The sequence below is a fragment of the Cherax quadricarinatus genome, chromosome 79, assembly GCF_038502225.1.
Source record: "Cherax quadricarinatus isolate ZL_2023a chromosome 79, ASM3850222v1, whole genome shotgun sequence".
NCBI lineage: Eukaryota > Metazoa > Arthropoda > Malacostraca > Decapoda > Parastacidae > Cherax > Cherax quadricarinatus.
The window spans coordinates 6,460,514-6,488,421 of NC_091370.1; the positions used below are offsets into that span (position 1 = coordinate 6,460,514).

Genomic DNA, 27,908 nt, shown 5'->3' on the forward strand with positions numbered 1-27,908 from the left:
ATATCACACAGTACTGATGTATATCACACAGTACAGAGGTATATCACACAGTACTGATGTATATCACACAGTACAGAGGTATATCACACAGTACTGATGTATATCACACAGTGCAGAGGTATATCACACAGTACTGATGTATATCACACAGTACAGAGGTATATCACACAGTACAGAGGTATATCACACAGTACTGATGTATATCACACAGTACAGAGGTATATCACACAGTACTGATGTATATCACACAGTACAGAGGTATATCACACAGTACAGAGGTATATCACACAGTACTGATGTATATCACACAGTACAGAGGTATATCACACAGTACTGATGTATATCACACAGTGCAGAGGTATATCACACAGTACAGAGGTATATCACACAGTACTGATGTATATCACACAGTACAGAGGTATATCACACAGTACAGAGGTATATCACACAGTACAGAGGTATATCACACAGTACTGATGTATATCACACAGTACAGATGTATATCACACAGTACTGATGTATATCACACAGTACAGAGGTATATCACACAGTACAGAGGTATATCACACAGTACTGATTATCACACAGTACAGAGGTATATCACACAGTACAGATGTATATCACACAGTACAGATGTATATCACACAGTACAGATGTATATCACACAGTACAGAGGTATATCACACAGTACTGATGTATATCACACAGTACTGATGTATATCACACAGTGCAGAGGTATATCACACAGTACTGATGTATACCACACAGTACAGAGGTATATCACACAGTACAGATGTATATCACACAGTACAGATGTATATCACACAGTACAGATGTATATCACACAGTACAGATGTATATCACACAGTACAGAGGTATATCACACAGTACTGATGTATATCACACAGTACTGATGTATATCACACAGTACTGATGTATATCACACAGTACAGAGGTATATCACAGTACTGATGTATATCACACAGTACTGATGTATATCACACAGTACTGATGTATATCACACAGTACTGATGTATATCACAGTACAGATGTATATCACACAGTACAGATGTATATCACACAGTACTGATGTATATCACACAGTACTGATGTATATCACACAGTACTGATGTATATCACACAGTACAGATGTATATCACACAGTACTGATGTATATCACACAGTACTGATGTATATCACACAGTACTGATGTATATCACACAGTACAGATGTATATCACACAGTACTGATGTATATCACACAGTACTGATGTATATCACACAGTACTGATGTATATCACACAGTACTGATGTATATCACACAGTACTGATGTATATCACACAGTACAGATGTATATCACACAGTACTGATGTATATCACACAGTACTGATGTATATCACACAGTACTGATGTATATCACACAGTACTGATGTATATCACACAGTACAGATGTATATCACACAGTACTGATGTATATCACACAGTACTGATGTATATCACACATTACTGATGTATATCACACAGTACTGATGTATATCACACAGTACTGATGTATATCACACAGTACAGAGGTATATCACACAGTACAGAGGTATATCACACAGTACAGAGGTATATCACACAGTACAGAGGTATATCACACAGTACAGATGTATATCACACAGTACAGAGGTATATCACACAGTACTGATGTATATCACACAGTACAGAGGTATATCACACAGTACTGATGTATATCACACAGTACTGATGTATATCACACAGTACTGATGTATATCACACAGTACAGAGGTATATCACACAGTACTGATGTATATCACACAGTACAGAGGTATATCACACAGTGCAGAGGTATATCACACAGTACAGAGGTATATCACACAGTACAGAGGTATATCACACAGTACAGAGGTATATCACACAGTACAGAGGTATATCACACAGTACTGATGTATATCACACAGTACAGAGGTATATCACACAGTACTGATGTATATCACACAGTACAGATGTATATCACACAGTACAGAGGTATATCACACAGTACTGATGTATATCACACAGTACAGAGGTATATTACACAGTACTGATGTATATCACACAGTACAGAGGTATATCACACAGTACAGAGGTATATCACACAGTACAGAGGTATATCACACAGTACAGAGGTATATCACACAGTACAGATGTATATCACACAGTACAGATGTATATCACACAGTACTGATGTATATCACACAGTACAGAGGTATATCACACAGTACAGAGGTATATCACAGTACAGAGGTATATCACACAGTACAGATGTATATCACACAGTACTGAGGTATATCACACAGTACTGATGTATATCACACAGTGCTGATGTATATCACACAGTGCTGATGTATATCACACAGTACAGAGGTATATCACACAGTACTGATGTATATCACACAGTACAGATGTATATCACACAGTACTGATGTATATCACACAGTACAGAGGTATATCACACAGTACAGATGTATATCACACAGTGCTGATGTATATCACACAGTACTGATGTATATCACACAGTACAGATGTATATCACACAGTACTGATGTATATCACACAGTACAGATGTATATCACACAGTACTGATGTATATCACACAGTACAGATGTATATCACACAGTACAGATGTATATCACACAGTACTGATGTATATCACACAGTACTGATGTATATCACACAGTACTGATGTATATCACACAGTGCTGATGTATATCACACAGTACTGATGTATATCACACAGTACTGATGTATATCACACAGTACTGATGTATATCACACAGTACTGATGTATATCACACAGTACAGATGTATATCACACAGTACTGATGTATATCACACAGTGCTGATGTATATCACACAGTACAGATGTATATCACACAGTACAGAGGTATATCACACAGTACTGATGTATATCACACAGTACAGATGTATATCACACAGTACAGAGGTATATCACACAGTACAGAGGTATATCACACAGTACAGATGTATATCACACAGTACTGATGTATATCACACAGTACTGATGTATATCACACAGTACTGATGTATATCACACAGTACTGATGTATATCACACAGTACTGATGTATATCACACAGTGCTGATGTATATCACACAGTACTGATGTATATCACACAGTACTGATGTATATCACACAGTACTGATGTATATCACACAGTACAGATGTATATCACACAGTACTGATGTATATCACACAGTGCTGATGTATATCACAGTGCTGATGTATATCACACAGTGCTGATGTATATCACACAGTACTGATGTATATCACACAGTACTGATGTATATCACACAGTGCTGATGTATATCACACAGTACTGATGTATATCACACAGTACTGATGTATATCACACAGTACTGATGTATATCACACAGTACTGATGTATATCACACAGTACAGAGGTATATCACACAGTACTGATGTATATCACACAGTACTGATGTATATCACACAGTACTGATTTATATCACACAGTACTGATGTATATCACACAGTACAGAGGTATATCACACAGTACTGATGTATATCACACAGTACTGATGTATATCACACAGTACTGATGTATATCACACAGTACAGATGTATATCACACAGTACAGATGTATATCACACAGTACTGATGTATATCACACAGTACTGATGTATATCACACAGTACAGAGGTATATCACAGTACAGAGGTATATCACACAGTACTGATGTATATCACACAGTACAGAGGTATATCACACAATACTGATGTATATCACACAGTACAGAGGTATATCACACAGTACTGATGTATATCACACAGTACTGATGTATATCACACAGTACTGATGTATATCACACAGTACTGATGTATATCACACAGTACTGATGTATATCACACAGTACAGAGGTATATCACACAGTACTGATGTATATCACACAGTACAGAGGTATATCACACAGTACTGAGGTATATCACACAGTACTGATGTATATCACACAGTACAGAGGTATATCACACAGTACTGATGTATATCACACAGTACAGATGTATATCACACAGTACAGATGTATATCACACAGTACAGAGGTATATCACACAGTACTGATGTATATCACACAGTACTGATGTATATCACACAGTACTGATGTATATCACACAGTACAGAGGTATATCACACAGTACTGAGGTATATCACACAGTACTGATGTATATCACACAGTGTATATCACACAGTACTGATGTATATCACACAGTACAGATGTATATCACACAGTAAAGAGGTATATCACACAGTACTGATGTATATCACACAGTACTGATGTATATCACACAGTACTGATGTATATCACACAGTACAGAGGTATATCACACAGTACTGATGTATATCACACAGTACTGATGTATATCACACAGTGTATATCACACAGTACTGATGTATATCACACAGTACAGATGTATATCACACAGTACAGAGGTATATCACACAGTACTGATGTATATCACACAGTACTGATGTATATCACACAGTACTGATGTATATCACACAGTACAGAGGTATATCACACAGTACTGATGTATATCACACAGTACTGATGTATATCACACAGTACTGATGTATATCACACAGTAGTGTTGTATATCACACAGTACAGATGTATATCACACAGTGTATATCACACAGTACTGATGTATATCACACAGTACTGATGTATATCACACAGTACTGATGTATATCACACAGTCACACAGTACTGATGTATATCACACAGTACTGATGTATATCACACAGTACTGATGTATATCACAGTATATCACACAGTACTGATGTATATCACACAGTACAGAGGTATATCACACAGTACAGATGTATATCACACAGTACAGAGGTATATCACACAGTACTGATGTATATCACACAGTACAGAGGTATATCACACAGTACTGATGTATATCACACAGTACAGATGTATATCACACAGTACTGATGTATATCACACAGTACTGATGTATATCACACAGTGCTGATGTATATCACACAGTACTGATGTATATCACACAGTACTGATGTATATCACACAGTACTGATGTATATCACACAGTACTGATGTATATCACACAGTACTGATGTATATCACACAGTACTGATGTATATCACACAGTACTGATGTATAACACACAGTACTGATGTATATCACACAGTACTGATGTATATCACACAGTACTGATGTATATGTATATCACACAGTACTGATGTATATCACACAGTACTGATGTATATCACACAGTACAGATGTATATCACACAGTACTGATGTATAACACACAGTACTGATGTATATCACACAGTACTGATGTATATCACACAGTACTGATGTATATCACACAGTACAGATCACAGTACAGTACTGATGTATATCACACAGTACTGATGTATATCACACAGTACTGATGTATATCACACAGTACTGATGTATATCACACAGTACAGATGTATATCACACAGTACTGATGTATATCACACAGTACAGAGGTATATCACACAGTACTGATGTATATCACACAGTACTGATGTATATCACACAGTACAGAGGTATATCACACAGTACTGATGTATATCACACAGTACAGAGGTATATCACACAGTACTGATGTATATCACACAGTACAGAGGTATATCACACAGTACAGATGTATATCACACAGTACTGATGTATATCACACAGTACTGATGTATATCACACAGTACTGATGTATATCACACAGTACAGATGTATATCACACAGTACAGAGGTATATCACACAGTACAGATGTATATCACACAGTACTGATGTATATCACACAGTACAGAGGTATATCACACAGTACTGATGTATATCACACAGTACTGATGTATATCACACAGTACTGATGTATATCACACAGTACAGAGGTATATCACACAGTACGGAGGTATATCACACAGTACTGATGTATATCACACAGTACAGAGGTATATCACACAGTACTGATGTATATCACACAGTACAGAGGTATATCACACAGTACTGATGTATATCACACAGTGCAGAGGTATATCACACAGTACTGATGTATATCACACAGTACAGAGGTATATCACACAGTACAGAGGTATATCACACAGTACTGATGTATATCACACAGTACAGAGGTATATCACACAGTACTGATGTATATCACACAGTACAGAGGTATATCACACAGTACTGATGTATATCACACAGTACAGAGGTATATCACACAGTACTGATGTATATCACACAGTGCAGAGGTATATCACACAGTACAGAGGTATATCACACAGTACTGATGTATATCACACAGTACAGAGGTATATCACACAGTACAGAGGTATATCACACAGTACAGAGGTATATCACACAGTACTGATGTATATCACACAGTACAGATGTATATCACACAGTACTGATGTATATCACACAGTACAGAGGTATATCACACAGTACAGAGGTATATCACACAGTACTGATTATCACACAGTACAGAGGTATATCACACAGTACAGATGTATATCACACAGTACAGATGTATATCACACAGTACAGATGTATATCACACAGTACAGAGGTATATCACACAGTACTGATGTATATCACACAGTACTGATGTATATCACACAGTGCAGAGGTATATCACACAGTACTGATGTATACCACACAGTACAGAGGTATATCACACAGTACAGATGTATATCACACAGTACAGATGTATATCACACAGAACAGATGTATATCACACAGTACAGATGTATATCACACAGTACAGAGGTATATCACACAGTACTGATGTATATCACACAGTACTGATGTATATCACACAGTACTGATGTATATCACACAGTACAGAGGTATATCACAGTACTGATGTATATCACACAGTACTGATGTATATCACACAGTACTGATGTATATCACACAGTACTGATGTATATCACAGTACAGATGTATATCACACAGTACAGATGTATATCACACAGTACTGATGTATATCACACAGTACTGATGTATATCACACAGTACTGATGTATATCACACAGTACAGATGTATATCACACAGTACTGATGTATATCACACAGTACTGATGTATATCACACAGTACTGATGTATATCACACAGTACAGATGTATATCACACAGTACTGATGTATATCACACAGTACTGATGTATATCACACAGTACTGATGTATATCACACAGTACTGATGTATATCACACAGTACTGATGTATATCACACAGTACAGATGTATATCACACAGTACTGATGTATATCACACAGTACTGATGTATATCACACAGTACTGATGTATATCACACAGTACTGATGTATATCACACAGTACAGATGTATATCACACAGTACTGATGTATATCACACAGTACTGATGTATATCACACATTACTGATGTATATCACACAGTACTGATGTATATCACACAGTACTGATGTATATCACACAGTACAGAGGTATATCACACAGTACAGAGGTATATCACACAGTACAGAGGTATATCACACAGTACAGAGGTATATCACACAGTACAGATGTATATCACACAGTACAGAGGTATATCACACAGTACTGATGTATATCACACAGTACAGAGGTATATCACACAGTACTGATGTATATCACACAGTACTGATGTATATCACACAGTACTGACGTATATCACACAGTACAGAGGTATATCACACAGTACTGATGTATATCACACAGTACAGAGGTATATCACACAGTGCAGAGGTATATCACACAGTACAGAGGTATATCACACAGTACAGAGGTATATCACACAGTACAGAGGTATATCACACAGTACAGAGGTATATCACACAGTACTGATGTATATCACACAGTACAGAGGTATATCACACAGTACTGATGTATATCACACAGTACAGATGTATATCACACAGTACAGAGGTATATCACACAGTACTGATGTATATCACACAGTACAGAGGTATATTACACAGTACTGATGTATATCACACAGTACAGAGGTATATCACACAGTACAGAGGTATATCACACAGTACAGAGGTATATCACACAGTACAGAGGTATATCACACAGTACAGATGTATATCACACAGTACAGATGTATATCACACAGTACTGATGTATATCACACAGTACAGAGGTATATCACACAGTACAGAGGTATATCACAGTACAGAGGTATATCACACAGTACAGATGTATATCACACAGTACTGAGGTATATCACACAGTACTGATGTATATCACACAGTGCTGATGTATATCACACAGTGCTGATGTATATCACACAGTACAGAGGTATATCACACAGTACTGATGTATATCACACAGTACAGATGTATATCACACAGTACTGATGTATATCACACAGTACAGAGGTATATCACACAGTACAGATGTATATCACACAGTGCTGATGTATATCACACAGTACTGATGTATATCACACAGTACAGATGTATATCACACAGTACTGATGTATATCACACAGTACAGATGTATATCACACAGTACTGATGTATATCACACAGTACAGATGTATATCACACAGTACAGATGTATATCACACAGTACTGATGTATATCACACAGTACTGATGTATATCACACAGTACTGATGTATATCACACAGTGCTGATGTATATCACACAGTACTGATGTATATCACACAGTACTGATGTATATCACACAGTACTGATGTATATCACACAGTACTGATGTATATCACACAGTACAGATGTATATCACACAGTACTGATGTATATCACACAGTGCTGATGTATATCACACAGTACAGATGTATATCACACAGTACAGAGGTATATCACACAGTACTGATGTATATCACACAGTACTGATGTATATCACAGTACAGATGTATATCACACAGTACAGAGGTATATCACACAGTACAGATGTATATCACACAGTACTGATGTATATCACACAGTACTGATGTATATCACACAGTACTGATGTATATCACACAGTACTGATGTATATCACACAGTACTGATGTATATCACACAGTGCTGATGTATATCACACAGTGCTGATGTATATCACACAGTACTGATGTATATCACACAGTACTGATGTATATCACACAGTACAGATGTATATCACACAGTACTGATGTATATCACACAGTGCTGATGTATATCACAGTGCTGATGTATATCACACAGTGCTGATGTATATCACACAGTACTGATGTATATCACACAGTACTGATGTATATCACACAGTGCTGATGTATATCACACAGTACTGATGTATATCACACAGTACTGATGTATATCACACAGTACTGATGTATATCACACAGTACTGATGTATATCACACAGTACAGAGGTATATCACAGTACTGATGTATATCACACAGTACTGATGTATATCACACAGTACTGATTTATATCACACAGTACTGATGTATATCACACAGTACAGAGGTATATCACACAGTACTGATGTATATCACACAGTACTGATGTATATCACACAGTACTGATGTATATCACACAGTACAGATGTATATCACACAGTACAGATGTATATCACACAGTACTGATGTATATCACACAGTACTGATGTATATCACACAGTACAGAGGTATATCACAGTACAGAGGTATATCACACAGTACTGATGTATATCACACAGTACAGAGGTATATCACACAATACTGATGTATATCACACAGTACAGAGGTATATCACACAGTACTGATGTATATCACACAGTACTGATGTATATCACACAGTACTGATGTATATCACACAGTACTGATGTATATCACACAGTACAGAGGTATATCACACAGTACTGATGTATATCACACAGTACAGAGGTATATCACACAGTACTGAGGTATATCACACAGTACTGATGTATATCACACAGTACAGAGGTATATCACACAGTACTGATGTATATCACACAGTACAGATGTATATCACACAGTACAGATGTATATCACACAGTACAGAGGTATATCACACAGTACTGATGTATATCACACAGTACTGATGTATATCACACAGTACTGATGTATATCACACAGTACAGAGGTATATCACACAGTACTGATGTATATCACACAGTACTGATGTATATCACACAGTACAGAGGTATATCACACAGTACAGATGTATATCACACAGTACAGAGGTATATCACACAGTACTGAGGTATATCACACAGTACTGATGTATATCACACAGTACAGAGGTATATCACACAGTACTGATGTATATCACACAGTACAGATGTATATCACACAGTAAAGAGGTATATCACACAGTACTGATGTATATCACACAGTACTGATGTATATCACACAGTACTGATGTATATCACACAGTACAGAGGTATATCACACAGTACTGATGTATATCACACAGTACTGATGTATATCACACAGTACAGAGGTATATCACACAGTACTGATGTATATCACACAGTACAGATGTATATCACACAGTACAGAGGTATATCACACAGTACTGATGTATATCACACAGTACTGATGTATATCACACAGTACTGATGTATATCACACAGTACAGAGGTATATCACACAGTACTGATGTATATCACACAGTACTGATGTATATCACACAGTACAGAGGTATATCACACAGTACAGATGTATATCACACAGTACAGATGTATATCACACAGTACAGAGGTATATCACACAGTACTGATGTATATCACACAGTACTGATGTATATCACACAGTACTGATGTATATCACACAGTACAGAGGTATATCACACAGTACTGATGTATACCACACAGTGTATATCACACAGTACTGATGTATATCACACAGTACTGATGTATATCACACAGTACAGAGGTATATCACACAGTACTGATGTATATCACACAGTACAGAGGTATATCACACAGTACTGATGTATATCACACAGTACTGATGTATATCACACAGTACTGATGTATATCACACAGTACAGAGGTATATCACAGTACTGATGTATATCACACAGTAGATGGATATCACACAGTACTGATGTATATCACACAGTACTGATGTATATCACACAGTACAGATGTATATCACACAGTACTGATGTATATCACACAGTACTGATGTATATCACACAGTACTGATGTATATCACACAGTACTGATGTATATCACACAGTACTGATGTATATCACACAGTACTGATGTATATCACACAGTACTGATGTATATCACACAGTACTGATGTATATCACACAGTACTGATGTATATCACACAGTACTGATGTATATCACACAGTACTGATGTATATCACACAGTACTGATGTATATCACACAGTACTGATGTATATCACACAGTACTGATGTATATCACACAGTACAGATGTATATCACACAGTACTGATGTATAACACACAGTACTGATGTATATCACACAGTACTGATGTATATCACACAGTACTGATGTATATCACACAGTACAGATGTATATCACACAGTACTGATGTATCACACAGTACTGATGTATATCACACAGTACTGATGTATATCACACAGTACTGATGTATATCACACAGTACTGATGTATATCACACAGTACAGATGTATATCACACAGTACAGATGTATATCACACAGTACAGAGGTATATCACACAGTACTGATGTATATCACACAGTACAGATGTATATCACACAGTACAGAGGTATATCACACAGTACTGATGATGTATATCACACAGTACTGATGTATATCACACAGTACTGATGTATATCACACAGTACTGACGTATATCACACAGTACAGAGGTATATCACACACTACTGATGTATATCACACACTCCTCATGTTTATCACACAGTACAGATGTATATCACACAGTACAGAGGTTTATCACACAGTACAGATGTATATCACACAGTACTGATGTATATCACACAGTACAGAGGTATATCACACAGTAGATGTATATCACACAGTACTGATGTATATCACACAGTACTGATGTATATCACACAGTACTGATGTATATCACACAGTACTGATGTATATCACACAGTACAGAGGTATATCACACAGTACAGAGTATATCACACAGTACAGAGGTATATCACACAGTACAGAGGTATATCACACAGTACAGATGTATATCACACAGAGATGTATATCACACAGTACTGATGTATATCACACAGTACAGAGGTATATCACACAGTACACACAGTACAGAGGTATCTCACACAGTACAGATGTATATCACACAGTACAGAGGTATATCACACAGTACTGATGTATATCACACAGTACTGATGTATATCACACAGTACTGATGTATATCACACAGTACAGAGGTATATCACACAGTACTGATGTATATCACACAGTACTGATGTATATCACACAGTACTGATGTATATCACACAGTACTGATGTATATCACACAGTACTGATGTATATCACACAGTACAGATGTATATCACACAGTACTGATGTATATCACACAGTACAGATGTATATCACACAGTACTGATGTATATCACACAGTACTGATGTATATCACACAGTACTGATGTATATCACACAGTACAGATGTATATCACACAGTACTGATGTATATCACACAGTACTGATGTATATCACACAGTACTGATGTATATCACACAGTACTGATGTATATCACACAGTACTGATGTATATCACACAGTACTGATGTATATCACACAGTACTGATGTATATCACACAGTACTGATGTATAACACACAGTACTGATGTATATCACACAGTACTGATGTATATCACACAGTACTGATGTATATCACACAGTACTGATGTATATCACAGTACAGATGTATATCACACAGTACTGATGTATATCACACAGTACTGATGTATATCACACAGTACAGATGTATATCACACAGTACTGATGTATAACACACAGTACTGATGTATATCACACAGTACTGATGTATATCACACAGTACTGATGTATATCACACAGTACTGATGTATATCACACAGTACTGATGTATATCACACAGTACTGATGTATATCACACAGTACTGATGTATATCACACAGTACTGATGTATATCACACAGTACTGATGTATATCACACAGTACTGATGTATATCACACAGTACTGATGTATATCACACAGTACTGATGTATATCACACAGTACTGATGTATATCACACAGTACTGATGTATATCACACAGTGCTGATGTATATCACACAGTACTGATGTATATCACACAGTACTGATGTATATCACACAGTACTGATGTATAACACAGTACAGAGGTATATCACACAGTACAGATGTATATCACACAGTACTGATGTATATGACACAGTACAGAGGTATATCACACAGTACAGAGGTATATCACACAGTACAGAGGTATATCACACAGTACTGAGTATATCACTACAGTACAGAGGTGTGTCACACTACAGTACAGAGGTGTGTCACACTACAGTACAGAGGTGTGTCACACTACAGTACAGAGGTGTGTCACACTACAGTACAGAGGTGTGTCACACTACAGTACAGAGGTGTGTCACACTACAGTACAGAGGTGTGTCACACAGTACTGATGTATACTCACAGTACAGAGGTATATCACACAAAGCACTGATGGTAGTATCACACAGTACCGAATGCATATCACACAGCACAGAGGGCATATCACACAGTACTGATGTATATCACACAAGTACAGATGTACATCACACAGTACAGAGGTATATCACAGCAGTACTGATGAGCACATCACACAGTACCTGATGTATGATCGGTACAGCACAGATGCAATATCACACAGCACCAGAGTACATCACACAAAATTGATGGGAATGCTGGCTGCAGCACTGATGTGATAGCATCACACAGTACTGATGTATATCACAGTACTGGGGTGAGGCATATCATCACACAGTACTGATGTATATCACACAGTACAGATGGCATATCACAACAGTACTGATGTACATCACACAGTACAGAGGGTATATCACACAGTACAGATGGGTAGACTCACACAGATTACAGAGGTATATCACACAGCACTGAGGTGTATATCAACAATAGCAACAGAGGTATATCACACAGTACTGAGGTATATCACACAGTACTGATGTATATCACACAGTACAGAGGTATATCACACAGTACTGATGTATATCACACAGTACAGATGTCACACAGTGATGTATATCACACAGTACAGAGGTATATCACACAGTACTGATGTATATCACACAGTACTGATGTATATCACACAGTACTGATGTATATCACACAGTACAGAGGTATATCACACAGTACTGATGTATATCACACAGTACTGATGATACAGAGGTATATCACACAGTACAGATGTATATCACACATGTATATCACACAGTACTGATGTATATCACACAGTACAGATGTATATCACACAGTACAGAGGTATATCACACAGTACTGATGTATATCACACAGTACAGATGTATATCACACAGTAAAGAGGTATATCACACAGTACTGATGTATATCACACAGTACTGAGGTATATCACACAGTACTGATGTATATCACACAGTACAGATGTATATCACACAGTACTGATGTATATCACACAGTACAGAGATGTATATCACACAGTACTGATGTATATCACACAGTACTGATGTATATCACACAGTACTGATGTATATCACACAGTACAGAGGTATATCACACAGTACTGATGTATATCACACAGTACTGATGTATATCACACAGTACTGATGTATATCACACAGTACAGAGGTATATCACACAGTACTGATGTATATCACACAGTACTGATGTATATCACACAGTACAGAGGTATATCACACAGTACTGATGTATATCACACAGTACTGATGTATATCACACAGTACTGATGTATATCACACAGTACTGATGTATATCACACAGTACTGATGTATATCACACAGTACTGATGTATATCACACAGTACTGATGTATATCACACAGTACTGATGTATATCACACAGTACAGAGGTATATCACACAGTACTGATGTATATCACACAGTACTGATGTATATCACACAGTACTGATGTATATCACAGTACAGAGGTATATCACACAGTACTGATGTATATCACACAGTACAGAGGTATATCACACAGTACTGATGTATATCACACAGTACAGAGGTATATCACACAGTACAGATGTATATCACACAGTACAGAGGTATATCACACAGTACTGGTATATCACACAGTACTCACACAGTACTGATGTATATCACACAGTACAGATGTATATCACACAGTACTGATGTATATCACACAGTACTGATGTATATCACACAGTACTGATGTATATCACACAGTGCTGATGTATATCACACAGTACTGATGTATATCACACAGTACTGATGTATATCACACAGTACTGATGTATATCACACAGTACAGGTATATCACACAGTACTTATGTATATCACACAGTACTGTGTATATCACACAGGTACCAGTTATATCCACAGTACAGAGTATATCACACAGTACATATATCACAGTATGTGTATATCACACAGTACTGAGTATATCACAGTACTGATGTATACATACAGAGGTATATCACAGTACTGAGTATATCACACAGTACTGAGTATATCCACAGTACTGATGTATACACACAGGGTACTTTGATGTATATCACACAGTACAGATATATCACACAGTACTGTGTATATCACACAGTACAGGTATATCACAGTACGTGTATATCCAGTACAGTATATCACAATTGCTGATTATATCACACAGTACAGGGTATATCACACAGTACTGATGTATATCACCAGTACAGAGTATATCATAGTACAGATGTATATCACACAGTGAGTATATCACAGTACTGATGTATATCACACAGTACTGAGTATATCACACATATGATGTATATCACACAGTAGATGTATCACAGTATGATGTATCCAGTACTGATGTATATCACTGAATGTGATGTATATCACACAGTATGATGTATATCCACAGTATGATGTATATCACACAGTACTGATAGTATGTCACATGCTGATGTATCCCGTTGTGTATATCACATACTGATGTATATCACACAGTACTGATGTATAACACTGATACTGATGTATATCACAGTACTGAGTATATCACACATACGAGTATATCACAGTACTGAGTATATTACACAGATGTAATACTGAGTGATGTATATCACACAGTACTGATGTATATCTAGTACATCTATATCACGTCTGATGTATCACAGTACAGGTATATCACACGTACTGATGTATATCACACACAGTGTATACACAGTACAGATGTATATCTACAGTACGAGGTATCACACATGCGATATATCACAGTACTGATGTATATCACACAGTAGATGTATATCACACAGTACTGATGTATATCACACAGTACAGATGTATATCACTGATACAGGGCTGATATATATCACACAGTACAGATGTATATCACACAGTGGCTGATGTATATCACACAGTATGATGTATATCACACAGATGCATGATGTATATCTGGATACTGATGTATGTCACAGTACAGAGTATATCACACACAGTACTGTCTATATCATGATACAGAGGTATATCACACAGTACTGATGTATATCTGCACAGTATGATGTATATCACATGCTAGTGTATATACAGTACTGATGTATATCACACAGTACTGATGTATATAGTACAGATACTGTCACAGTGCAGTGTATCACACAGTACTGATGTATATCACACAGTACTGAGTATATCACACAGTACTGATGTATATCTGTATGTGCTACAGTACTGATGTACATCACACAGTACTGATGTATATCACACAGTACTAGTCAGGTATCACTCACACAGTGCTGAGTGTATATCACACAGTGTGATGTATATCACACAGTACTGATGTATATCACACAGTACTGATGTATATACAGTACTGATGTATATCACACAGTACAGAGGTATATCACACAGTACTGATGTATATCACACAGTACTGATGTATATCACACAGTACTGATGTATATCACACAGTACTGATGTATATCACACAGTACTGATGTATATCACACAGTACTGATGTATATCACACCGTACTGATGTATATCACACAGTACTGATGTATATCACACAGTACTGATGTATATCACACAGTACTGATGTATATCACACAGTACTGATGTATATCACACAGTACTGATGTATATCACACAGTACAGAGGTATATCACACAGTACTGATGTATATCACACAGTACTGATGTATATCACACAGTACTGATGTATATCACACAGTACTGATGTGTATCACACCGTACTGATGTATATCACACAGTGCTGATGTATATCACACAGTACTGATGTATATCACACAGTACTGATGTATATCACACAGTACTGATGTATAACACAGTACAGAGGTATATCACACAGTACAGATGTATATCACACAGTACTGATGTATATGACACAGTACAGAGGTATATCACACAGTACAGAGGTATATCACACAGTACAGAGGTATATCACACAGTTCAGAGGTATATCACACAGTACAGAGGTATATCACACAGTACAGAGGTATATCACACAGTACAGAGGTATATCACACAGTACAGAGGTATATCACACAGTACAGAGGTATATCACACAGTACAGAGGTATATCACACAGTACAGAGGTATATATCTAATAAAAAAATTTCTTTTTATCAATAATAAATTATATGAAGGACATTACATTATTTCTGAGCTATAATTACCATAGCAAAAACTTACGTTCATTATTCAAAAATTAATTTTAAAATAAGATTTTTCAAATGAAACTAAACTGAAATATAAAGCGAAATAGATCAAAATATTTAGTGAATGATAAAAACCACAGGAATTGATACTTAAGAGTTGTAACAGGGGGGAAAGAAATAGGCCTAATGAATAGAAAAACAATGTTATTTAGAGGTATTTAAGGAAGAGAGTTTAACTGTGAATATAATTGCTTCATAAAGGTGAGGTATGAGATGAGTGTGTGTGTGTGTGTGTGTGTGTGTGTGTGTGTGTGTGTGTGTGTGTGTGTGTGTGTGTGTGTGTGTGTGTGTGTGTGTGTGTGTGTGTGTGTGTGTGTGTGCGCGCGCGCGCGCGCGCGCGCGCATTTTTGTCAATAAATGGGCTTTTCAATATTGACAAATTATTATAGTCCTCCAATAACAAGCATACACGCAATATTTTTTTTTTCAACAAGTTGGCCGTTTCCCACAGAGGCAGGGTGACCCAAAAAGAAAAAATCCCTAAAAAGAAAATACTTCCATCATCATTCAACTCTTTCACCTCACTCACACAATCACTGTTTTTGCAGAGGTGCTCAGAACACAACAGCTTAGAAGCATATACGTATAAAGATACACAACATATCCCTCCAAACTGTCAATATCCCGAACCCCTCCTTTAGAGTGCAGGCATTGTACTTCCCATTTCCAGGACTCAAGTCCAGCTATACAAAATAACCGGTTTCTCTGAATCCCTTCACTAAATATTACCCTGCTCACACTCCAACAGATCGTCAGGTCCCAAATACCATTCGTCTCCATTCACTCCTATCGAACACGCTCAGGCACGCTTGCTGGAAGTCCAAGCCCCTCGCCCACTAAACCTCCCTTACCCCTTCCTTCCAACCTTTCCGAGGAAGACCCCTACCCCGCCTTCCTTTCCCTACAGATTTATACGCTCTCCATGTCATTCTACTTTGATTCATTCTCTCTTAATGCCGAATACGGAAAAAACTTGCTTAAATTGCAACGCTCTTCTTGCCGAATAAGGCAAGTGAAAATTTGTGTATGCAATAATTTCGTAAAAAAAAAAAAAAACATTAAGAACCTAACGAAAAAAATATATTTCATGGTGTTTGTTCATTATTGTAAACTTATCTGAAATATATTTAGATGGATTAGGCTAAATTAAATTGCGCTTGTTATAATAAGGTTAGGCAAGCTTTCTAAGGTTCTTTTAGTACAAAATTAACTTTTACATTAACATAAATGAAAAAAAAAAATCTTTAAATGTACAAGAGAAAATTTTATAAAGGACTTAATTTTAAACGAGTTCTTCCTAATTGACCAATTTTATATATTCAGCACGACATTATATAATATATATATAATATATATTATATATATAATATATATATAATATATATTATATATATATATAATATATATTATATATATATAATATATATTATATATATATAATATATATTATATATTATATAATATATATATTATATAATAGGAGGGGTGTTAATGTTGCAGTTTAAAAACTGTAGTGTAAAGCACCCTTCTGGCAAGACAGTGATGGAGTGAATGATCGTGAAAGTTTTTGTTTTTTGGGCCACCCTGCCTTGGTGGGAATCGGCCAGTGTGATAATAAAAAATATAATAATATATATATATATATATATATATATATATATATATATATATATATATATATATATATATATATATATATATATATATATATATATTACACATTATAAGTGACCAGATTACAAGTCTAACTACAGTGGAACCTCAAATTTCGAACGTATCCCTTATCGCACTTTTTGAAAATAGAGCGCTTTTTTCGAACCAACTTTGTCCCTATTATCGAACGTGCCTCTATTTTCGAACAGCCGGGTACCGGACCTGTCCAGCAGCCCGCTCTGTCCACGTCCCCACGCAGGCGCCATGAGCCAGTCTGGTTTTGTTGATGCCTGAGTGAACACTAACCTGCACTCTCATCCAAACATTTTACGATTATTTCATTGTGTTTAGTGCTTGTGGGACTGTGAAATAAGCTACAATGGGCCCAAAGAAACTTGCTAGTGATACCCCTGTGGTAAAGAAAGTGAGAAACACCACAGATGTGAAGAAGGAAATAATGCAGAAGTATGAGAGTGGTGTGAGACTTGTTGAGCTTGCCAGGATGTACAGAGGACTGTAGACAGTTATTTTGTGAGACAGAAACAGAGGACTGTAGACAGGAGGGGGATTCTCCTTCCAAACACTAACCGCAACTCCCTCTCTCCTCCTCCCTATCTTCCAGATGCCATCACCAATCTTCAATAGAGATTAATAAAAATGTTATTTGATGTTTTTTTTAATAAATTCATAATTGAACACTATTTGTTGTCTATGTAAAACTATAATTAATCTCTATAAAATGTATTTTTTGTGAAGATTTTTGGGCTTCTGGAACGGATTAATTGTATTCCCATTATTTATGTGAAATATTGCTTCGCTTTTCAGATTTTTCGAATTTAGAACCAACTCCTGGAACGGATTAAGTTCGATATTTGAGGTTCCACTGTATGTATGTTTATGGCAAATAAATTATTCTACATCTTACATATATATTACACATTTTGTTTCTTGCCATCACTATACAGATATTGTAGGAGTTGATGTACCAGCATCACAGTTGATGCACCAGCGTCACAGTTGATGCACCAGCGTCACAGTTGATGCACCAGCGTCACAGTTGATGCACCAGCGTCACAGTTGATGCACCAGCGTCACAGTTGATGCACCAGCATCACAGTTGACCCACCAGCATCACAGTTGATGCACCAGCGTCACAGTTGATGCACCAGCGTCACAGTTGATGCACCAGCGTCACAGTTGATGCACCAGCATCACAGTTGACCCACCAGCATCACAGTTGATGCACCAGCGTCACAGTTGATGCACCAGCGTCACAGTTGATGCACCAGCGTCACAGTTGATGCACCAGCGTCACAGTTGATGCACCAGCGTCACAGTTGATGCACCAGCGTCACAGTTGATGCACCAGCGTCACAGTTGATGCACCAGCGTCACAGTTGATGCACCAGCGTCACAGTTGATGCACCAGCGTCACAGTTGATGCACCAGCGTCACAGTTGATGCACCAGCGTCACAGTTGACCCACCAGCATCACAGTTGATGCACCAGCGTCACAGTTGACCCACCAGCATCACAGTTGATGCACCAGCGTCACAGTTGATGCACCAGCGTCACAGTTGATGCACCAGCGTCACAGTTGATGCACCAGCGTCACAGTTGATGCACCAGCGTCACAGTTGATGCACCAGCGTCACAGTTGATGCACCAGCGTCACAGTTGATGCACCAGCGTCACAGTTGATGCACCAGCATCACAGTTGATGCACCAGCGTCACAGTTGATGCACCAGCGTCACAGTTGATGCACCAGCGTCACAGTTGATGCACCAGCGTCACAGTTGATGCACCAGCGTCACAGTTGATGCACCAGCGTCACAGTTGATGCACCAGCATCACAGTTGATGCACCAGCATCACAGTTGATGCACCAGCGTCACAGTTGATGCACCAGCGTCACAGTTGATGCACCAGCGTCACAGTTGATGCACCAGCATCACAGTTGATGCACCAGCGTCACAGTTGATGCACCAGCGTCACAGTTGATGCACCAGCATCACAGTTGATGCACCAGCGTCACAGTTGATGCACCAGCGTCACAGTTGATGCACCAGCGTCACAGTTGATGCACCAGCATCACAGTTGATGCACCAGCGTCACAGTTGATGCACCAGCGTCACAGTTGATGCACCAGCGTCACAGTTGATGCACCAGCGTCACAGTTGATGCACCAGCGTCACAGTTGATGCACCAGCGTCACAGTTGATGCACCAGCGTCACAGTTGATGCACCAGCGTCACAGTTGATGCACCAGCGTCACAGTTGATGCACCAGCGTCACAGTTGATGCACCAGCGTCACAGTTGATGCACCAGCATCACAGTTGATGCACCAGCGTCACAGTTGATGCACCAGCGTCACTGTTGATGCACCAGCGTCACAGTTGATTCACCAGTGTCACAGATGATCCACCAGCGTCATAATTACTCACCAGTTGAACATCCTCAAATTAATCCAACTTTTTCCCTCCCGGAAACTTGATTACTGTGACGACTCGAGCGTTGAACATCAGTAATGAACATTCATTGTTCATCCAGGATTGTTGCTGTCGTTCATCCATGACTGAGCTAGTGGCAGCACACCCACCTCCCTATCCTTCACCCCTTGCAAACTACAATCTGCTTTCTCTCTCCCCACCTCCAGTCTTCCCATCCTTCCTCACTACAGTCTACGACTCTACGCTGTATCTCCGTACACATCTCAACTTCAACCTATCAATCCTCCTTCATCTTCACTACGTCCCTGCATCCTCCCTAAGAACTCCCCGTTCTCAGTAGAACATTACACGCTATGTTCACTGCTCCTGCCTCCCCACCTCACATTCCCTTCCACAGAGCCGAACATTCCAGGAACATTCCCACCTCAAGCCGCTTACATCTCCAGCTTAATAACTATTGCAACATAACACTTTACGTCTCCCATCAATTGCGCCCTCTCCAGCCATTCGAATCTAGTCAGGCAACTTAAAAATTGAAGACATTTTTGACAGGCATAAAATTTTGCGGAGCACACAATATCTTGTTAAATATTTTACTACGAGATCTTGATAACTTTTCAGCTTATTTTGCGTAATTTAAAGCTTTAAATACTTTTTAATCACTTAATGACAAAATATGCAAGATAGACTAGTAAAGAGACAAATTAACATTTTTTTATGAAAACACCAATTTCGTATATAATTCACGTTTGTATCTTAATGTGAGGATATTCAAAGCAAAGAAGTTAAATAACACAAGAGTGTGTTAACGTAGAGCCATCCAAGTGCTCCCCGTATATGTTCCTTATCGCCATAGAAGCCTCTCGGTATTATGCGGTACTGGTCCTTTATTAGGGCATCTAGTGCCATCACCGGAACCTGACCAGGGTTGAGGAATATTATCCAAACTGTACTCAATAAGAAATTTTCCTAGTTGGATGAATCTTGTTAGAGCAAGCTGGCCGAGTGGTTAACGCACTGGCCTGTGAATATTAGGATTCAACGGACATGGGTTCAAACCTCACCTGGTCGTGATTTACTCAAACTGTACTTCCATATCATGTTGGATCATGTCAGCTGTTGCAGCCTTCTCATAAATCAGGATGAGTTGAAAGTCGGCTGTAGCTCAGCTGATAACATCCTGTTGGGAGGCACAGCAGGCTCACCAAGCTACTGTGTTCCCACTTTTCCATGTCCTCCTTTTAGACCAAGCCGAGTGCCTGCTAGAACCAACGTCTCTATCATCTTGGCATCTTTTAAATGTCCTGTCGTAGACTCAAACACTACAGAAAGTTCAGAGAGCCAGTGTGGTGGTCAGGACAATAGCAGTAGCTGCTACGGTATTAAAGTTCTCGGGCAACGAGTGCTCCCTGCTTGTGGAAATATAACCACTGTCAGCACGAAGCCTTTTATTACGTTAGACCCAAGGCTGGGCTTTGTCACGTATGCTCCTTTTAATACTACGCTTTATTAAGTATACTCTATAAAGCCCAGCCTTGGGTGAAACACTGTATACAACGGATTCTCCGGGAACCAGCTGTAATTTCCATGCCGGCTTCTGTTATTGTCTATGACTGAGGATGGCATGGTTATTCCATCCAGGCAGACTTCCATGTTGAATTTAATGGCCAGTGATCAAGGTTGTCCAGAACACCCACTGAGTCCTTATCTGTTTAGCAATACCGAATACAGCTGCAGTGCGCATGATACACAGTGGGAACAATTTATCACGTACGATGGGTTACGTACATATCGTTGAAATTTGAAATGTATCAGACTGAGCTGGGAGACTTCAGTTTACAATGAGGATATCCTTAAGCATTCCAAAGTTCATCAGCTACGGCAGCTTCAATGAAAGGTTTCATTCCAGCAGAGCTGGAGTTACTATCACTTGGAAATTGCCATCTTCCAGAATGGTCCAGCCCTTACACAAGAATTTTTTTTTTATACCTTATTCCAGAGCAGAGGCAACGGAAATTATAAATATTTAGGAGACAAAAAAAAAAGAGGAAAGAGGGTGAGAAATTTGGATTCCATAATATATCTAAGTATATACAATGATATATTAGTATAGGATGATCATGAGTCTGACGCATAGTTGCACTAGTCTGGTGACATCCAGACTAGAACATAGTTGCACTAGTCTGGTGACATCCAGGCTAGAACATAGTTGCACTAGTCTGGTGACATCCAGGCTAGAACATAGTTGCACTAGTCTGGTGACATCCAGGCTAGAACATAGTTGCACTAGTCTGGTGACATCCAGGCTAGAACATAGTTGCACTAGTCTGGTGACATCCAGGCTAGAACATAGTTGCACTAGTCTGGTGACATCCAGGCTAGAACATAGTTGCACTAGTCTGGTGACATCCAGACTAGAACATAGTTGCACTAGTCTGGTGACATCCAGGCTAGAACATAGTTGCACTAGTCTGGTGACATCCAGGCTAGAACATAGTTGCACTAGTCTGGTGACATCCAGGCTAGAACATAGTTGCACTAGTCTGGTGACATCCAGGCTAGTACATAGTTGCACTAGCCTGGTGACAAGCAGCGTGGTACATAGTTGTACTAGCCTGGTGACAAGCAGCGTGGTACATAGTTGTACTAGCCTGGTGACAAGCAGCGTGGTACATAGTTGCACTAGCCTGGTGACAAGCAGCGTGGTACATAGTTGCACTAGCCTGGTGACAAGCAGCGTGGTACATAGTTGTACTAGCCTGGTGACAAGCAGCGTGGTACATAGTTGCACTAGCCTGGTGACAAGCAGCGTGGTACATAGTTGTACTAGCCTGGTGACAAGCAGCGTGGTACATAGTTGCACTAGCCTGGTGACAAGCAGCGTGGTACATAGTTGCACTAGCCTGGTGACAAGCAGCGTGGTACATAGTTGCATTAGCCTGGTGACAAGCAGCGTGGTACATAGTTGTACTAGCCTGGTGACAAGCAGCGTGGTACATAGTTGCACTAGCCTGGTGACAAGCAGCGTGGTACATAGTTGTACTAGCCTGGTGACATCCAGCCTGATCATAAACTCTACTTAACCTGTACTAAGCAACACTCGCTACATGTAGTCGATGGTGAGGGAAGTCACGACACGACACCCCCCCCCCCACACACACAGGAGAAACAAGAGACTACGTAATAGGAACACATCAGTTTGGTGGTCCCAATGTGGTAATTGCAGTGATGTATAACCCACCACACAACAACAGGAGGCTAAGGCAAGAGTATGATGAGAGTACGAGAGCGATGGTTGACACTGGCTGAAGTAGCCTGTAGCGCTCATGAGAGCAGGGCAAAGCTGCTGATTGTGGGTGTCTTCAATCACAAGGAAATTAACTGAACCTGGAGTTACATGGGAGGACCAGAAATGTGGAGGCCCAAGATGGAGGTGGTACTGGAAAACTTCATATACCAACACGTAAGGGACACTACCCCAGAGAGAGAGAGAGAGAGAGAGAGAGAGAGAGAGAGAGGAGAGAGAGGAGAGAGAGGAGAGAGAGAGAGAGGAGAGAGGAGAGAGGAGAGAGGAGAGAGGAGAGAGGAGAGAGGAGAGAGGAGAGAGGAGAGAGGAGAGAGGAGAGAGAGAGAGAGAGAGAGAGAGAGAAGGGATAAACCACCAAGACTGGTGGTTAAGTAGGCTTTGCAAGGAAAAATTGAAAGACTAATCTTTGCAATGGACCAGATAAGAGACGCAAATAAAAGGGCAACTACCAAATAAACAGGACGGTTAGGATATAGTTCCTCCGTGTAGAGCTAAGAGACCAAAAATAACTCTGTTCATGGGAAAATTAAATACGATAGAGCCGTAGAGGCTGGGAACAAACAGCGTCTGTTCCATTCAACCAAAACTAACAGTTCGGTATTATCAGTACAGCATTATCTCTTCACATTAATTTGTTGTATTAAATTTAAGATTAAGTCACTATAAACCTTATCTATGCACTGGTAACTAGTTTAAAGTTTTAGTTATAGGGGATAGTCTCAGCAGGCAGGAAATGCTCTTCGTAAACAAAGGCTTTCCATTACGTAACAATGTAATGCTTGCCAGGTATTGGTTGTCTCCAGTGTAAGCCTTTCTTGGGGGGTAAACATTACTATTTCCAAAGAAACTGGGCGAGGAGCCAACACACGAAGTGTGTGTACTCTACAGTACAAGCAGTGTATGTACTTTGCGGTAGCGACAGCGTATGTACTCGGCAGCTGAGGCAGTCAGATGGAAACGCCACAGCCTAACACTGCCATGGCAGCAAGAATATTATGTAAACACTTGTGTTGACGGTAGTTTGTTTTGGGAATACGATCTCTGCCTTTGTTTTGCAGTCAATTTGCCTTATGCTGCCTTTCACTGCAGACACTATTTTCAGAGGGATCATTAAGAGTGTATTAGCTTCTCTTACCCCAGTCCTGAGGCCTCACACCTGGCTACTACCGCCCTAGTCCTTACCCAGACATGGCGGCACACATCTGACTACCACAACAGCTGCAGTACTTACACCAGCCACAGAACATAATACCAGGGAATCACTACCACTACAATACTCACCACAGTAGCGCTCATCTGAGGCGTCTGGACAATCAGGGATCCAATCACACCAAAGGTCCGGAATGATACACTGTCCAGTGTCACACCTCAACGTTCCTGGGTCACACCTCTCCTCTCCTGTGGATAGCAAAAGTCACTCAATGAACAAGAGTTAGTGTATAATATATACATGTATAAGCATATATAGCAAAGTTTCCTAGATTAAGACAGGTTTAGATCTTGTCTGAGACTAGTTACAGCACCTACCACACGCAATTTCATCTGTCTTGTCGAAACATTGGTATTTGAGGTCACATCGGCCACTCCGGGGGATACACTGACCACTCAGACACCGCCATTCAGAAGTACTACACTCAGGGTGCTCTGAGGGGACGAACGATGATTCGGATGAGTTTACTGAGAAAGTGGTTGCGATAGTTTGCAGACCACTAGGACCTCTTGCTAGTTATCACTTAAACTATCGTAGCAATTTACTACTTTCATTGTCAGTTTGCTCTAATTACTAATTTACTGTCATAAAAATGTAACGGCAGTATAATAAAAAAATCTCTAATTCTATTAGCTGCGTCCCAAACAATACCCACAATGACTTACAAGTCACAAACCATAAGTAGAAACGAAATTTTGACGAAAGGTGAAACCCTCCGGTTATTTAGGCCGAGAACTGGTTTGCCGGGTTCACAGTCAAGCAGTCTGTTTCTGTCTGCTCAAACTCCGCCACCACAGCAAGTTTTGTTTATATTTTTATTTAGTGTGCACATGGAAGCGCTCAGGTTTTATTTCCTATTTTCACTGTGGTATTTTTTCCACAAACACACACACAAATATGTATGTCGTGCCGAATAGGTATAACTGGTCAGTTTGCAAGAACTCATTTAAAATTAAGTCCCTTCTAAAATTTTCTCTTATACATTTAAATATATATTTTTTTCATTTATAATATAAAAATTAATGATTTTGTACCAAAAGAACCTCGGGAAACTTACCTAACCTTATTATAACAAGCGCATTTAATTTAGCCTAACCCAACTATATATATTTTATAGAAGTTTACAATAATTTAATAATAAATAAACTATTTTTTTCCGTTACTTTCAGAATGATTTTTGCGAAATTATTACATACACAAATTTTCGCTTGCACTATTCGGCAAGAAGCGCATTGCTACTTAAGCCAAAATCGCAAGTTTTACTTATTCGGCACGACATATATATATATGAATGACTGTCAATAAATTAACAGAAGAATGGATGGGACCTTGAACTATGGTCTATGCATG

The 27,908-nt window shown here is 38.7% G+C and overlaps 1 protein-coding gene across 1 annotated transcript in view; it reads right to left on the reverse strand.

The window, feature by feature from the left end:
* LOC128702769 (G-protein coupled receptor GRL101) overlaps positions 1-27,908 on the reverse strand; it is a 208,386-nt gene that overhangs the window by 111,972 nt on the left and 68,506 nt on the right. The window contains exons 10-11 of the mRNA XM_070101807.1: positions 26,876-26,992; positions 26,630-26,746 (exon numbers count right to left, since the gene is read on the reverse strand). Coding sequence (XP_069957908.1) covers positions 26,630-26,746; positions 26,876-26,992 — 234 coding nt within the window. The remainder of the gene's footprint in view (positions 1-26,629; positions 26,747-26,875; positions 26,993-27,908) is intronic.